Source organism: Callorhinus ursinus, unplaced genomic scaffold (genome assembly GCF_003265705.2).
Source record: "Callorhinus ursinus isolate GAN/ISIS: 27379988/994484 unplaced genomic scaffold, GSC_fseal_2.0 scaffold12, whole genome shotgun sequence".
NCBI lineage: Eukaryota > Metazoa > Chordata > Mammalia > Carnivora > Otariidae > Callorhinus > Callorhinus ursinus.
Window position 1 is genome coordinate 33,198,328 of NW_027397074.1, and position 16,376 is coordinate 33,214,703.

The 16,376-nt window shown below is 36.0% G+C and overlaps 1 protein-coding gene across 1 annotated transcript in view; it reads right to left on the bottom strand.

Annotated features, from left to right (window-relative positions):
* CRPPA (CDP-L-ribitol pyrophosphorylase A) overlaps positions 1-16,376 on the bottom strand; it is a 408,855-nt gene that overhangs the window by 225,426 nt on the left and 167,053 nt on the right. The window contains exon 9 of the mRNA XM_025873381.2: positions 555-686. Within this exon, the coding sequence (XP_025729166.2) occupies positions 555-686 (132 nt within the window). The remainder of the gene's footprint in view (positions 1-554; positions 687-16,376) is intronic.

Here is a 16,376-nt window from a genome sequence, read left to right on the forward strand (position 1 = left end):
CCTTCAGCTTAACGTTCTGCTATTAATAGAGTGACAATAAGAATTTTTCTCTAAATAGCATGCCCTCTTATAATATGAATGTCAAGCACCGCTTTCAAGTAATTAAAAACCTGATCACCAACATCTTTACCACAACATAAAAGAAACAAGCCATTTCAAATTATACAAATGGCTGCATTCTGAACTCAGTTAAATACAAAACTCTAGTTCAATTTGAATTTCTAATTGCAAATTGCAAATTTCGGACATACTTAAAATAATTTATTGTTTATCTGAAATTCAAATTTAGCCAGGCATTCTGTATTTTTTTATTTAATAAATCTGGCAACCCCATGTGGGCTACCTAGTATAAGATATTCACCAATTTCACTTTATTTTCCTTCATCAGGACACTTGTTTTGATTTTATTTTTCCCTCAAGAGAGGTTCTACCTATGAGAGAACACAGACAATTTTCCAGCCAAAATTTTTCTTATCATTAATGTATCTTTGCTTTTAAAAAATCAGGTTCCCTCCATTAAAACTATAGTCTACAGAACACAAAATTTTACTTACCTGTGGGAAATATATAAGAAGACCAGATAATAAAATATTTCTTTTTTTCACTTCCTTTGCATATTCCCTGATCTGTATTAGGCTTTCCATTTTCTCATCAAAAGGTACTGATTTATAATCAAGAAAATATACCTGCAAAATAATACAAAAGGTAACATTAGAATACCATTCCTTTCATTTTCCTTTGAAAAATATAACATTAAAGAAGCTCAAACACAAATATATTATTGTAATTTTTATCAGTTTGTATTAATTTCTAGATATGCATTTCAACCATAAATGCTATTAAAATTGATGAATCCTCCTTTATAAAGGCAGTAAACAGTCACTGAGAACACAATGTTGAAAAATACAAAATGCTAATATTCTATTTCTACTTGTGTCAGAGTCAAATGTATAAAGAATATATGATTTCAACCATTTGTTCAATTTAATTTATAATTTGAAACTAGGCTACATGGAAATATTATATATTAGTTACCAATATCAATAAAATTAAAGGGAGTGCTTACCTATTACAGTCAAAAATATTTTTAGAAGAATTTTCAAATAATTGAAATTCTAATAAATCACCTATTTCTTAGAGAAAATCCATAATTTTATATATAATTTTTAGCAGTGTTAAATAGTATTTTTCTTGAAATTATTCCAATGACTATTTTTTAAATATTATTTTTCATTTAAATTTTAAGGAGCTCAGGGCAAGTTTTCCTCTTTCAAATTATTGAAGTTTTATGGTACTGTTCATCTTTTGTGGAACATATAATATCTAAACCACAAGAGCCTCAAAATAAGACACAATTGCATACACAGAATAAACAAACATTTGTATTCTTTCACAATACCAAATTTAAGAAATGCTCAAGAATTGTAATTTGTTCAGTTACATGTATTTATTATCTAGAAGCATTTTAAAATCTACTCCACTTTGAAACTCTTACACTAATCCCTCCGCTTCCTCTCTTCACTCATTTAAAACACGCTCTACAGAAAATACAAAACAAAATCTTACTATGTTCCTTCTGTAACAGAAGGGAATGAGTTTCTACCTACCACCTTGCATTTTGCTTTTCCAGGGAAAAGCACTTAAAATCCATTTTAAAAGAAAGTCATGTGAGGACATGTATGTATATCAATTCAGTAGATCTTCAGTCACTATTTCTTGGACCTTTTCATTATAGTTAACCGAAGACATACACATATAGTTACTTCCTCCTAAAATCTAAAGTGACAATGAAGACGTTTTTTTCCTTAAAAATGCTCTATCCATTAAAGAACCAAAAGAATAGACAAAAAATCAAGAAAAGAAAAATTGGAAGATAAAAAGCACAAAGAAAAAGATCTCAGGCTTCACTATCTACTGAATAGTTGAAGAAAAGACAATGTGACCCTGTGACCTTGAGCTCACCCTCGCTTAGCAGTGATTCCCTGAAAACTTATAAAGATGAAATTTCAGATTTTTCACCAGGTAACAATGCTTAAAGCAAATATAATTTGAGACTGGTGAACCACAGCCAGGCTGGAATAATTGTGAATGAACTATAAATATTAGACTTTCCTTCAGGGTAATTTAACTTGTAACCAGGTGTTCCCCTAGCTGAGACCTGGAAGCTAACAGCTATCAGCTGTTCAAAAGATACTAGGTCCTATTTGTAGCTTAAGCCTTCTAGAAGGATGGCTCACACACCACCTTTCTGTGATCTCCTTCCCTCCGCCTTCACAAGGTGGAGGAAAAATGGAGGGGGGAAAAGGCAGGCCCATACTAATGTGAAATTAAGAGTTCCAGAGCTAAAGCTGAAGAGACATGTCCGTCTCTGCCTCTTCTCCTGTCCTGTAGTCTTTTAGGACATTGCACAAACTAGTGCCACAGGCTTCTTCTAGTCTTGTGAGTTTAAAATATCTTTCTGAAGCTAAAATTGCTGGCTGTGGGCTTGTCCAAAAAAAAAAAAAAAAAAAAAGCAGGCTAATTCCCCAAACTCCAAGCAATTTATGTAATTGCAGTCCTGTTACGAATCTAAAGCTAGGCGACTGGCTGAGACTAAGACTCTCTCCTGGGCCCATACTGCCAGGTCATTACATAGTCCCATACCTTCTGGACTAAGGAACAACACTGCTGTTTGGTGTCACAAGCCTCAGAGTACTCTTTAACTCTTTTACCTATGTAATTATCTGTACTATTTAGATACCAGGAAATGCCAGGAGCCACCATGTCCAACATACTTTATATGAATGGAATGTCCCAGAGGTTTGCAATGCACAATCTGGGAAACCTTACTGTTAGCCTAGATACTCAATGAGGCAAAAAGACATTTCCTGTTCAATACAAGTCTTCCTAACAAATTTTCAGTTCTGAAAAATCTTACAGTAAAATAAATGGTGCAGAAAGGGTTTGTGGAAAAAAATGGCACAAGAAACAGAAAAGATAAAACCACTCTACTTCGTAATTACAGCCTTCATAGAGATTTAAAATGCACAGAAATTAAAGAATGGAAATGCTGTAATGTATTAATTGGAGAAGGAATGATGGATACAACTGGGAATGGAGCTCTGCACTGCAATGCTGACGTTGAACTTGGCTCAGGAGGAAGTGCACCTGCCAAGGGAAACTCCCTGCAAAGTCAGAGCTGGGAGCAGGTGCTCATTTTTCAATTTTCCTAAAAAAGGTTGTCCTAAAAGAGAGCCTAAAGTTAATAAAAAACTTTGGGAGCTTAAAAGTGGTAGAAGTAAAACTCTCGACAAGAATAAATTATACTGGAATGAGACAACTCAAGAGATAAAGTGTGCTGAATCTGCATTTTGTTTTTAAAAAAAAAAGGACAGAAATTTATGATTTTACACTGAGTTAACTTAGTGATTTATGTATTTTTTAAAATAATGGTATTTAACTAAAGCTATATACATCCCTACTGTATAGTTTTTGAACTTGCAGAGGGAGGAAAATATTATTTGTATCAATGCAAATTACAAGAAGAAATTAAAGTAGCAAATAAAACAATTCACCAACAGCAGTAACAAAATAAGCTTGTGGAAAGAACTCAAATAAAAAAGTAATACAAATAAATTGAGCATATTCAACCATCTCCTAAGTAACAGACTTACCAGGTTGGATTTTTAAGGAAAAAATCTAATAATATGCTAGTTATAAGATAAATGTCTAAAGCAAACTATCCTGAAAAGCACAAAATAGAAGGATGAACAGACATGCCTTGCAAACACTACCAAAAATGAAGGTTGTAGCAATATGATTCATTTTAGTTTAAGACAAAAACTATTAATTCACATAAAGACAAAAGGTACATAATAAACAAATTATAATAACCTTATTAAGTACATAGATTTGAATACACAAGACAAAATACTTGACTGATTATCAGAACATACTTTCCAAATTAATAAACAGAGATGTTACTGCACTTGTCTTAAAAACTTATGTACCAAACATACTAAAAAACAAAGTTGGAATAGATTCTGCTTCCGGTGTAGCAGCTAAACTGAGGGGTTTTTCCTCTCCTTCCACGGTTATAATTTTATTCCTGTTTTTCTGGCTGTTCTTATCTAGGAAAAGTTGCATATAAACTGATGCCACTTCCAAAATATACAGACCTAACTCCCTTATTTACTGATCACATAGAAGCTAATTTTTTCTTTCAGAAACATGTATTGTAGGAAAAACAGATGGTGAATTGAAAAACAAAACACAATAGTCTTTTAAAGTTCTCACCAAGTCACGAAATGTCAAACAAGGACCGGAAGACTTTCACTCCAGCTAAAGTTCTATTAGACACAACACACCCTAGTTCTTTGGAAAGATAAAAGATAATGGCATGTAAAGAAATCAGTAAGCCGATGCTATTCACCACACATTCCATGAATTAAGGAAATGCATAAAACTGAATTCTAGGCAAGCTATTTATACATCTACAAATTGCCTATATTATCCCATCAAACCATCAGACTATGTTATCCATTAAGTAACCAGTACTTAAATTATAGGGAAAGTTTAAGAAATGTACTAAAACATAAGACTCTGCTCAACATTGTACTAGTTGACATAATCAACTTTTAAAGAAACAGATATGGATATTGACCTTATGAAATGTATTAGCAGGTTGACAAAATTCAAACATGAAGTAGGATACATCTCAAAATTCTCTTTCACTAGATGGGTCTGATGGCATCACTATTAACAGAAGAAAATCTCTAGCAGATGTATTTCCTAATACCAATACCATGAAATTTAAGCATGTATTTTACATTGTGCTACTAATTTTGAACTTCTAAAATACACCAGTTACTTATGAGTTCCAGGAAAAAATTCAGTTGGTAGAATAAAGCAATCAATTTTAACTTTAAAGACAGGGCAGGTTTATACAACTACAGGAGAGGGTTACAGAATGATCATGATAGCCCAAGAGAAATGTAAATGTTTTTGCCTTAATAAAACAAACTTACAGCATGGATAGTCTTGCATCCATTGAAATGTAGCAAAACATTTCATGTAGGTTGAGTTCTGCAGATTTGCTTATAGCTACATCAAGTAGATATTCTTTGATCTCTTTTTGAACTGTTCACTCACTTACTACTTGTAAATTACAGTTACAATATTTCCCCCTTAGGATGCCATTTCTAACAGTTTTTTTTTCATGCATACATAAAAGAAGGTAAGAATATCTTCCTACCCTCCCCAAAGAATGTCTCATTTCATTTTTTTAACATAGCAAATTCACTCCTATAAACTAGTAAACTGCTTAAACATTTAACATATGGGTAACTTCATGGCTTTGTGGGTGGGCAAGGTTTCTGGCACTCAGAGTTTGGAAAATGCTCCTCTGTGCCTCATGTCTTCTACATTCAGTTCTACACATGCTTTATATTTGTCTAGTAACTATTTAATATATTCCTGGCCCCAGATTGAATTGCAATTAATTTTTTATACTTTAAGAAGTAATTTTTCATTTGTCTCTGAGGACAGGTAGATTTATTAAAGGACAATAATCAATATCAAGTACAATATTCTTTAAAACCTCAGGAATGTTCCATAACCCCATATTTAACACTTCTGCCTCAGTCCAGAACCCATGTTAACAGGCCTAAGAAGAGAACCAGCAATTGTTGTAGGAGAGGAAACCAAGTCTTTGTTTGAGTAAGAAGTCAATTCTTGAAGCTCCAGTATATATCCAAATATGCACTGCCTTATGCCCACCACAGTGGAAGGAAGAATGGTCAAAATCAAAGTTATGGTAATTATCAAATAATTAAGTTAGAAAGAATAGGTACATAGACCAGAAACTGAGTCTACACAAGAGATACTGCAAAATTATCTACCTATCTGTACAGAAAAATAAATTGTGTGAATCAGGCCCAACATCTAACAACACCATTTTTCAAAAGAAATACAGGGAGATCTAACAAAAGATGAAACTGGTCAATATTAAGCAGATCAAAGTAAGAGTTTATTTTAAGGAATAAAAAAATAAGTTTAGAGAAACTTATCACCCCAACTATTTATGAATTACATGGATTCTATTAATGAAAATTAATGAGCTGTACTTTCATTTTTTAACTGTACTTTTAAAAAGAAAAAGGAACAAGCTTCTAATGTTGAATCATTTCATTTTGGAACAAGTTTATTTTTTTAAGATTTTATTTGAGAGCGAGAGAGTGAGTGAGCACAAGTGGGGTGAGGGGCAGAGGGAGAGGGAGAAGCAGAGCCCCACTGAGCAGGGAGCCTGACCAGAACCTTGAGATCATGACCTGAGCCAAAGGGCAGATGCTTAACCAACTGTGCCACCCAGGCGTCCTATTTTGGAACAAGTTTAAATCAACGCCATCAAGCAATTCAATGCATAATTCTGATGAACAGAAGTTAATTAAAAGTTGTAAGCGATCATAAAAATTCAGAGCAAATTTTTAACAACTCATCTATAAATCTTAAAATACCAGCAAAACTATTAGGCTGAGAAATGAGGGCATTTAACCGAAGTAGTAAATAAACAGTATTTCACATTAAAATATTAGCCATACAAAAGGTTTAAATGTTTTTATTGATTCCAAGAATTAAAAAGTTTTATAGTATCAAGACAAATGTTCTACTTGTATATCCATTTAGTTGCAGATCCTTATGTAAAAGATCAAAGAAATAACGAAACCAGAGCTTCACATTTTTAAACAGGCACTAGGAAAACCTAACATAGCTTGCAAACATGTTTAAAAATCATCTTTTTTTCAGATTTCACAAGATATTTCTCCTATAAAAATAGGACTCTGCCACTGTTGTATTATGGAACAATTACCTGAAGCATTATATACCTCTACAATTAACATCTGTACCATCTATAACAAATTTTAGAATCAAAAGGTAACATTGACTTGCTAAACTAGTATTATTTAAAACATATGAGGGTATGTGCTATGGTGAGCACCGTGAATTGTGTGAGACTGTTGAATCACAGACCTGTACCTCTGAAACAAATAATACATTATATCTTTAAAAAGATGATGATGATGATGATGATAACAAGAAGGGAAAAATGAAGGGGGGTAAATCGGAGGGGGAGATGAACCATAAGAGACTATGGACTCTGAGAAACAAACTGAGGGTTCTAGAGGGGAGGGGGGTGGGGGGATGGGTTAGCCTACTGATGGGTATTATAGAGGGCACGTACTGCATGGAGCACTGGGTGTTATACGCAGACAATGAATCATGGAACACTACATCAAAAACTAATGATGTAGGGCGCCTGGGTGGCTCAGTTGGTTGAGCGACTGCCTTCGGCTCAGGTCATGATCCTGAAGTCCCGGGATCGAGTCCCACATCGGGCTCCCTGCTCAGCAGGGAGTCTGCTTCTCCCTCTGACCCTCTTCCCTCTCATGCTCTCTGTCTCTCATTCTCTCTCTCTCTCAAATAAATAAAATCTTAAAAAAAAAAAAAAACTAATGATGTAATGTATGGTGATTAACATAATAAAAAAAGAAAAAAACAAAAAACATTAAATCACTAAAGTAAGTTACAAAAACCAGGTATGTGGTTCTTCACTAAGTTTAGTATAATCGTCTTTACATATTTTAATAACTTATCAAAATTTTATTTTACATAATAAAGTTTATTACACATTAACCAACAATCTGTAATTATCAAGGTTGTCTGCAGGTGATTTAGATAAGCATTACATGATATGTTTAAAAAATAAATAATGAGTATCTTTGGAGTTCACAAATAAAGGTACCTTATGCTAACCATTACAAAGTCCATTTAAATTTATAAAAATTGACTCTACTTTTATATACCTACTAAAGTGATTCTTGACATTTTTAATATGTTTCAAAAGGCAAAACAATAAAAAACCTTTTCAGAAGATGAGTTGTTTTGAATTCTATATAGCAAAAACAAAAAGTATTCAAAAACATGATCAAGGAGATCAAACTGCAGGTATATGATGTATGTAAATATTAGCATAGGCTCCACAGATTCATCCTATGTCTTTTATTAAGTATGGCAAAAATACTTTAACAATCTCAGTAATTAACAATTTCAGAAACAGTCATTTGGTAGCATTTAATAACGTCAGATCTCTTTGATCCCAGGAAATTCATATTACAATAACCAAGAGCAATAAAAAACACAAATTGAGACCTTACCAATATTGCTTTTGAATTATTTGATAATGTTAAATTTACATAATTATATAAAAGATACAGAAAAACTGTGCTAATTTAAGGAAATTTAAAAACATTCTCAGTCTCAGAAAATATAATTCCCAGAAATTCCAATTAGAGTGCTTCCAATAACTAATTAGAAGATCAATGGTACTTTGCTTTGGACGACGATTTTTGATTAAAATAAAGTGCTAACTAAACTTATTTCTGAGAACTTTTTTTTTTTTTTTCATGAAGCTACGTCATGTAAGAGAACTGACGTGGGGCACCTGGGTGGCTCAGCCGGTTAAGCATCGGACTCAACGGTTTCAGTTCAGGTCATGATCTCATAGTCATAGCATCAAGCCCCACATCGGGCTCTGGGCTCAACGCGGGAGTCTGCTTGAGACTCTTTCTCCCTCTCCCTCTGCATTCTCCCCTCCCCCCAAAGAATAAAAAATCTTAAAAAAAAAATAGAACTGACCCAATATAAAGGGTAGTCAATAAAACAGAGTCAAAAACTGCAATGTCTACTAAAGTAGCCACTAGCCATATGTGACTACATTTAAATTCAAAATTATTAAATTTAATAAAACTGAAAATGCAGTAGGTACACTTCAAGTGCTCATAGCAGCAGGTAGCTAGTGGCTACCATAGACACCAGTATAGCAATCGGACATTTCATCATTGCAGAAAGGGTTAACAGGTTGTACTCATCTAGAACAAAAGAAGCCTGTATAATGTCATGCTCATCATATATCCCATTAATTTTTTGGTCATTAACTTATGTGTCTGTGTTATAAGAAGGATTTTTCTTTCCTGACTAAATGTTAAGTTACTAGTTAAAATCCTACTAGTAAAAGTACTCGAAAAAATCTATCTGGAATATACAAAATTATTATAGCGTCTGACCTAAAACAGACTGAGCTTTTTCTTATTTACATATATTTCTGAAAATGTGGATCAATATGAATGTATGAAAATAAAACTCAAACTGAGATGGGTCCAGCTTCTATTTCTGCCTAAGTAGGCATAATTGGGACCTTTCCACTTCCAACAAATAAGCTAAGTACACAAACTAAACAAAACAATGATATTTAAGACATGACATACCTGGCAACTAGGGACGGTTCTGAGAGATGAGAACAAATGATATGAGCCCTGGGCCTGCACCAATTACTTCCTTAAAATAGTTTCTAGGCTATGGCACATTGAAGGGCGAGGTGGATATGTGGGTTTCAGAGCCTAGAGAGACAAAGGTGGGTAGAGTTCACAAAGTAAAGCTCTAGGCAAAGAGTGAGAAGGCTGGTGATTATCAGACTAACTCTCTCCCATATTTAGCAGAGTACTGATCAGTGCATGCTGATGTTCCATTTGTTCACAAAGTTTTAGGAAAGAATGCATGTGTTAAATAGAAAAAATGTAGAAGATGTAAAAGAATCCTACACCTAACTTATAAAGATGAAAATATCTTCATCTGATATTTAAAAAAAATACACTGGAGGGGATTAACAGATTAGACATTGCAGATGATTAGTGAATTTAAAAATACAGCAATAGCAACTATTTAAAATGAAACGGAAAAAAGACTCAAAGAAAAAAAAAGGAAAAATAAAGAGCATTAGTGAGATATGGATCAACTTCAAACAATCTAACATACAGATAATTGGAGTTCCCAGCTAAGTGTAGAGAACAAAAACAATACAGCTGGAAAATTTTCCAAGTTAGATGAAAATTAAAAATCCACATAGCACACTTTAAACACACACACACACACACACACACACACACACACACACACACACATGTTCAGGCATATAAAGCCCCAGGAAAGTACTCATAAAAAGGAGATAAATACATCACTTGAAATTGACTCAGAACTGGTATCAATGTGTCAATTAGGAGACAAGGACATTAAAACAGGTACCATAACTGTTTATCATTTATTCAGAAGTTAACTAGGGAAATAGAAGATATAAAAAGGTAAAAAAAAACCACTAATCAAAATTCTAGAAATGAAAATTACAATGCAAGATGAAAGACACACGATATTTTTTAAAAACTCAGGCCTGTGCAAGTCTACATACATAGAATGGTAAAAAGAAGGTACATCCTCACTGCATATGTGTGCTGAGCTCAAATGAATGGCCAGCTAGAGGTAAGAAACATCTGCTTGGCACATGCTTTCATCATGGAATAAGAATAAACTGAAAAACACAGATGAATGAGTGAAATATCACATTCTGTTCATATATTGCAATCTTAACATTTATTAAAGGTTTGAAGGTAACTTTTTCTTCAATTTTATATTTAATGACAAGTACACAAAAATTCTCACTTTCAAGCTTCTGGATTCATTTAACTGAAGAAGATAGATTCTAAGAAAAAATCCTTCTTCAACTGTTCATATTTAATTATCTAGCAGGTCAGTGTATTACACAATCCAAATAAAAGGCAGAAATAGACTAGGAAAAGAAATAACCAACTATAACCCATAATCTTTGCTTTCAAACTTTTGTCTCCATCAAATAGCCTAGTATTTATTAAATTCATAAGTAAATGCTATACATGTGAACTAAAAGATAAAATTTATGCTAATACATATTTTAAAATTTGCTTAATATAGTAGCAAGCCATTCAGAATTTATTTTGAAATGAATATAAAAGGTAAGCCTCTTCTAAAAATGTTGGAAAATTACCCCCAAGTTCAATTTTCAAGAGAAAAATAGATTTCCTCTAAGGAATAAAAAACACTTCAAAGGTTAATGTTACTTTTTAGGGTAAATCTAGAAAAATACTTAAGACATAATCAGTCTTTTATAGACACAATATGATGAGTTTTTTTTTTTTTAGAGATTTTATTTATTTATTTGACAGAGACAGAGATAGCGGGAGCAGGAACACAAGCAGGGGGAGTGGGAGAGGGAGAAGCAGGCTTCCCGCCAAGCAGGGAACCCGATGCGGGGCTTGATCCCAGGACCCAGGGATCATGACCTGAGCCGAAGGCAGACGCTTAACAACCGAGCCACCCAGGTGCCCATAAGATGAGCTTCTTAACATAAAACATAAAGATATGATTCACAAAATCTAAAAAACATATATATGTAAAATAAAGTTATAGTTGCTGAATGGAAAATTTATTTTTCTAAAAAGGCAACATGGAAAAATTTGAGCTATACTAAAAAGAAAGATAACACAACTCAAGATAATAAAATTCATAGTTTAAATTTATACATAGTAAATAGTACTGTAAAAACTCAGATAGATGTATTATTATTCTCCTTAAGAGAACATAGCTATTCCTTAAGATGCATACCTAGCCACCTCATTCCTTTAAGTCACCACAAGGCATCTATTTGTGGTAGGCAGCACTGCAACAGGATGGAATAGGAGACATAATGACTAGAAATGTCAAGACAAGTTCAAGTCAAGAAACATTTCTGAATGCCCAGACATGCTCGTTGGGAAAGGGGAAAAGACTGAGCACCGGGGTATTAAGGAAGGATTCCAAGAAGAAATATGGTCACTCAAATTCTAAGGATAGTAAGAGTCAGGCAAGACAAACACTAGAAAAATGGTGTCTCAGGTCAAAAAACTCACTAGAGTCAACACATGTCTGTCAAGCAATATGGCGCACACAAGTTAGCAGAGGGCCAACTACGCAGTGAGGCAATGAGAAGCAGGGTGATAAAAGTAAGCAAGAACCAGGCCAGGCCAAGGCTTTATGACCTGAATGAGCTTTGTCCAGTAGGGGATGAGGAGCTTCTATAAAAGAGTACCTCCTCATTAGCAATTAGCAAAATCTGTCATAGTAGCAATGAGGTCAAACTGAAACCAAAGAGAGACTGCTGGGAGGGACACAGCTCTTGGAGAGAGGAAGATAGATTCTTTTTTTTTTTTTTTTAACAGCATGCACTTGAACATTCCTCTCAAAACTGAGAATGATGAAGACTAGAGATAAAAAGGTATCAACTGGCATGAGTGATATTTTAAATCCGGAGACTTGATGACCCCGAGAGTATATGCCTACTAAAGAAACATCTAACAGGTATTTTAGGTAAAGGTACCAAGTAACAGTGGCAAATAGGTCATTTAGGATTGAAAATCTAAACCAAAGTCTAGGAAACTCCAGCCCACGTATCCAATCCAGCCTCCCACCTTTTTTTTTTTTTGTCAGTGTGTCAGTGAAGTTTTACTGGAACACAGCCACGCCCTTTCCTTTACATCTTGTCTATGGCTACTTTTGCACTAGAACGGCAGAGCCCAGTAGTTCTAACAAAGACCATATTGGCCCCAAAGCCCAAAATGTTTACTATCTGGCTCTGTATAAGAAAAATTTGCCAACCACTAATATAAAAAAATTATCTCAATCCAGGCACAGAAAAGGACTTGAATTATCTCTTCTAAAATAAGAGCAACCGGGGGCGGAGCAAGATGGCGGAGGAGTAGGAGACCTAGATTTCGTCTGGTCTCAGGAATTCAGCTGAATAGGGTTCAAACCATTCTGAACACCTACAAACTCAACAGGAGATCGAAGAGGAGAGTAGCAACAACTCTCTGAACAGAGAAGCGACCACTTACTGGAAGGTAGGACGTGCGGAGAAGTGAATCCGAGGCGATATTCGGGAGGATAGACGGCGGGGGAGGGGCCTCCGCCGGCCGCTTCTGGCAAGTGATAGAGCCGCGGAGCCCAAAATCGGACCTTTTAGAAGTCGGCTCCGCTGAGGGACGTCGCTGCAGTGGCTAAGCGGGGGTGGAATCCTCCCGGGACAGTGGGGTCTCAGGACCCTCGGGGTCACAGAAAGACCGGGGGTGCCTGAGTGCGCCAGAGCTCCCAGGTATCGGAGCGGGGAAGCCGGCTGCAGAGACAGAGCCAAGGCACGGGCTCTCAGCTCGGGGTTGCCATAAACTGATCCGCGGCCCAGTCGGGCCACTGCTCCTCCAGCAGGGACCCAACAAGCAGCAGATCCGGGGAGACTCCCCTTCCTTCCCGGGGAGGAGCGGCGCGGGAAAGCACCGCCGGGATCTGCTGGGTTTGGAGACTCCACACAGGGTCGGGTGCCAGAGATAGCAATGCTCAGTCACAGGCCCGGTGAGCACGGAGTGCGACCAGAGACCGGGGACACGGGAATGACTGCTTTTCTCTGGGGGCGCACTGAGGAGCAGGGCCCCGAGTTCTCAGCTCCTCCGGGTGGATACTGGGAGGCCACCATTTTTGCCCTGATCCTCCAGAGCTGTACCGAGAGCTTGCAGGGAACAAAAGCTCCTGAGAGCAAACCGGAGCAGCTTCCTTAGGCCGGACCGACAAGGGCGGGGCAATTCAGCCTCCGGCAAAGACATTTGGAAACCGCAACAGGCCCCTCCCCCAGAAGATCAGCAGGAACAGCCAGCAAGCCAAGACCAAGTTTACCGATCAAGGAGAATGGGAGAAGTCCAGCGCTAGGGGAATACTGCACATAGAATTCATGGCTTTTTTTTTTTACCATGATTCATTAGTTCATCAAAGTTAATTTTTGTTGACTGTTTTTTTTAATTTTTCTTTTTCCCTTTTTCAACCAACATCTTATCAATCCCTTTTTTTAAAAAAAAAAAAAACATTTTTTATTTTTCATTTTTAGAGTCATTTTATCCCTTCATAGTAGTTACCCTTATTTTTGGCATATATATATATGTTGTTCTCTCTTTAAAATTTTGAGGTACAGTTTCTTCTAACAGATGAAAATATACCCTAAATCACTAGTGTATGGCTTTGTTCTAGTCTCCTGCCTGATCACATTCTCTCCCTTTTTCCTTTTTTTTTTTCTTAAATCTTCTTTCTTTTTTCAACTTCTTATCAAGTCCTTTTATAAAATCTTTTATAATTTTCATCTTTACAGTCATCTTCCATCCCTTCATTGTATCAACCCTTATTTTGGACATATATGTCTTTCTCCCTTTAAAATTTTAGGAGGCACTTTTTTCTAACAGACCAAAATATACCCAAAATCTAGTGCGTGGCACTGATCTATGCATTAGCCTGATCATATTTGATCGTATTCTGCTTTTTTTGTATTGTTCTGTTTTTGTTTTTATCTTTTTCTTTTTTTTTTCTCTTTCTTTTTTCTTTCTTTCCCTTTCTTTTCGCCTGGTTTCAGGTCTTTTCTGATTTGTATACAGTATATTTGCTGGGGACGTTGTAACCCTGTTAGCATTTTGTTCTCTCATTCATCTATTCTCCGCTGGACAAAATGACAAGACGAAGAAAATCACCTCAGCAAAAAGAACAAGAGGTAGTACCGTCAGCCAGGGACCTACTCAATACGGACATTAGTACGATGTCGGACCAGGAGTTCAGAATCATGACTTTAAAGATACTAGCTGGGCTTGAAAAAAGCATGGGAGTTATTAAAGAAACCCTTTCTGGAGAAATAAAAGAACTAAAATCTAACCAAATTGAAATCAAAAAGGCTACTGATGAGGTGCAATCAAAAATGGGGGCACTAAATGCTAGGATAAATGAGGCAGAAGAGAGAATCAGTGATATAGAAGACCAAATGATGGAAAATAAAGAGGTTGAGAAAAAGAGAGAGAAACAACTACAGGATCACGAGGGCAGAATTTGAGAGATAAGTGATACGATAAGACGAAACAACATTAGAATAATTGGGATCCTAGAAGAAGAGAGAGAGAGGGGGGCAGAAGCTATACTGGAACAAATAATAGCAGAGAACTTCCCGAATGTGAGGAAGAAAACAGGCATCAAAATCCAGGAGGCACAGAGAACCCCTCTCAAAATCAATAATAATAGGTCAACACCCCGACATCTAATAGTAAAACTTACGAGTCTCAGAGACAAAGAGAAAATCCTGAAAGGAGCTCGGGAGAAGAGATATGTAACCTACAATGGTAGAAACATTAGACTGGCAACAGACCTATCCACAGAGACCTGGCAGGCCAGAAAGGACTGGCTAGATATCTTCAGAGCACTAAACGAGAAAAACATGCAGCCAAGAATACTATATCAAGCTAGGCTCTCATTGAAAATAGAAGGAGAGATAAAAAGCTTCCAGAACAAACAAAAACTAAAGGAATTTGCAAACACGAAACCAGCCCTCCAAGAAATATTGAAAGGGGTCCTCTAAGCAAAGAGAGAACCTAAAAGCAGCAAAGATCAGAAAGGAACACAGACAACGTACAGTTAACAGTCACCTTACAGGCAATACAATGGCACTAAATTCATACCTTTCAATAGTTACCCTGAATGTAAATGGGCTAAATGCCCCAATCAAAAGACACAGGCTATCAGATTGGATTAAAAAACAAGACCCATCAATATGCTGTCTGCAAGAGACTCATTTTAGACCCGAAGACACCCCCAGCTTGAAAGTGAGGGGGTGGAAAACCATTTACCATGCTAATGGACACCAAAAGAAAGCTGGGGTGGCAATCCTTATATCAGACAAACTAGATTTTAAAACAAAGACTGTAATAAGAGATGAGGAAGGACACTATATCCTACTTAAAGGGTCTAGCCAACAAGAAGATCTAACAATTGTAAATATCTATGCCCCGAACATAGGAGCAGACAATTATATAAGGCAATTAATAACAAAAGCAAAGAAACACATTAACAACAATACAATAATAGTGGGGGACTTTAACATCCCCCTCACTGAAACGGACAGATCATCTAAGCAAAAGATCAACGAGGAAATAAAGACTTTAAATGACACACTGGACCAAATGGACTTCACGGACATATTCAGAACATTCCATCCCAAAGCAACGGAATACACATTCTTCTCTAGTGCCCACGGAACGTTCTCCAGAATTGATCACATCCTAGGTCACAAATCAGGTCTCAACTGGTACCAAAAGATTGGGATCATTCCCTGCATATTTTCAGACCACAATGCTTTGAAACTAGAACTCAACCACAAGAGGAAAGTTGGAAAGAACTCAAATACATGGAGGCTAAAGAGCATCCTACTAAAGAATGAATGGGTCAGCCAGGAAATTAAAGAAGAATTAAAAAAATTCATGGAAACCAATGAAAATGAAAACACAACTGTTCAAAATCTTTGGGACACAGCAAAGGCAGTCCTGAGAGGAAAGTATATAGCAATACAGCCTTTCTCAAGAAACAAGAAAGGTCTCAAATACACAACCTAACCCTACACCTAAAGGAGCTGGAGAAAGAACAGCAAA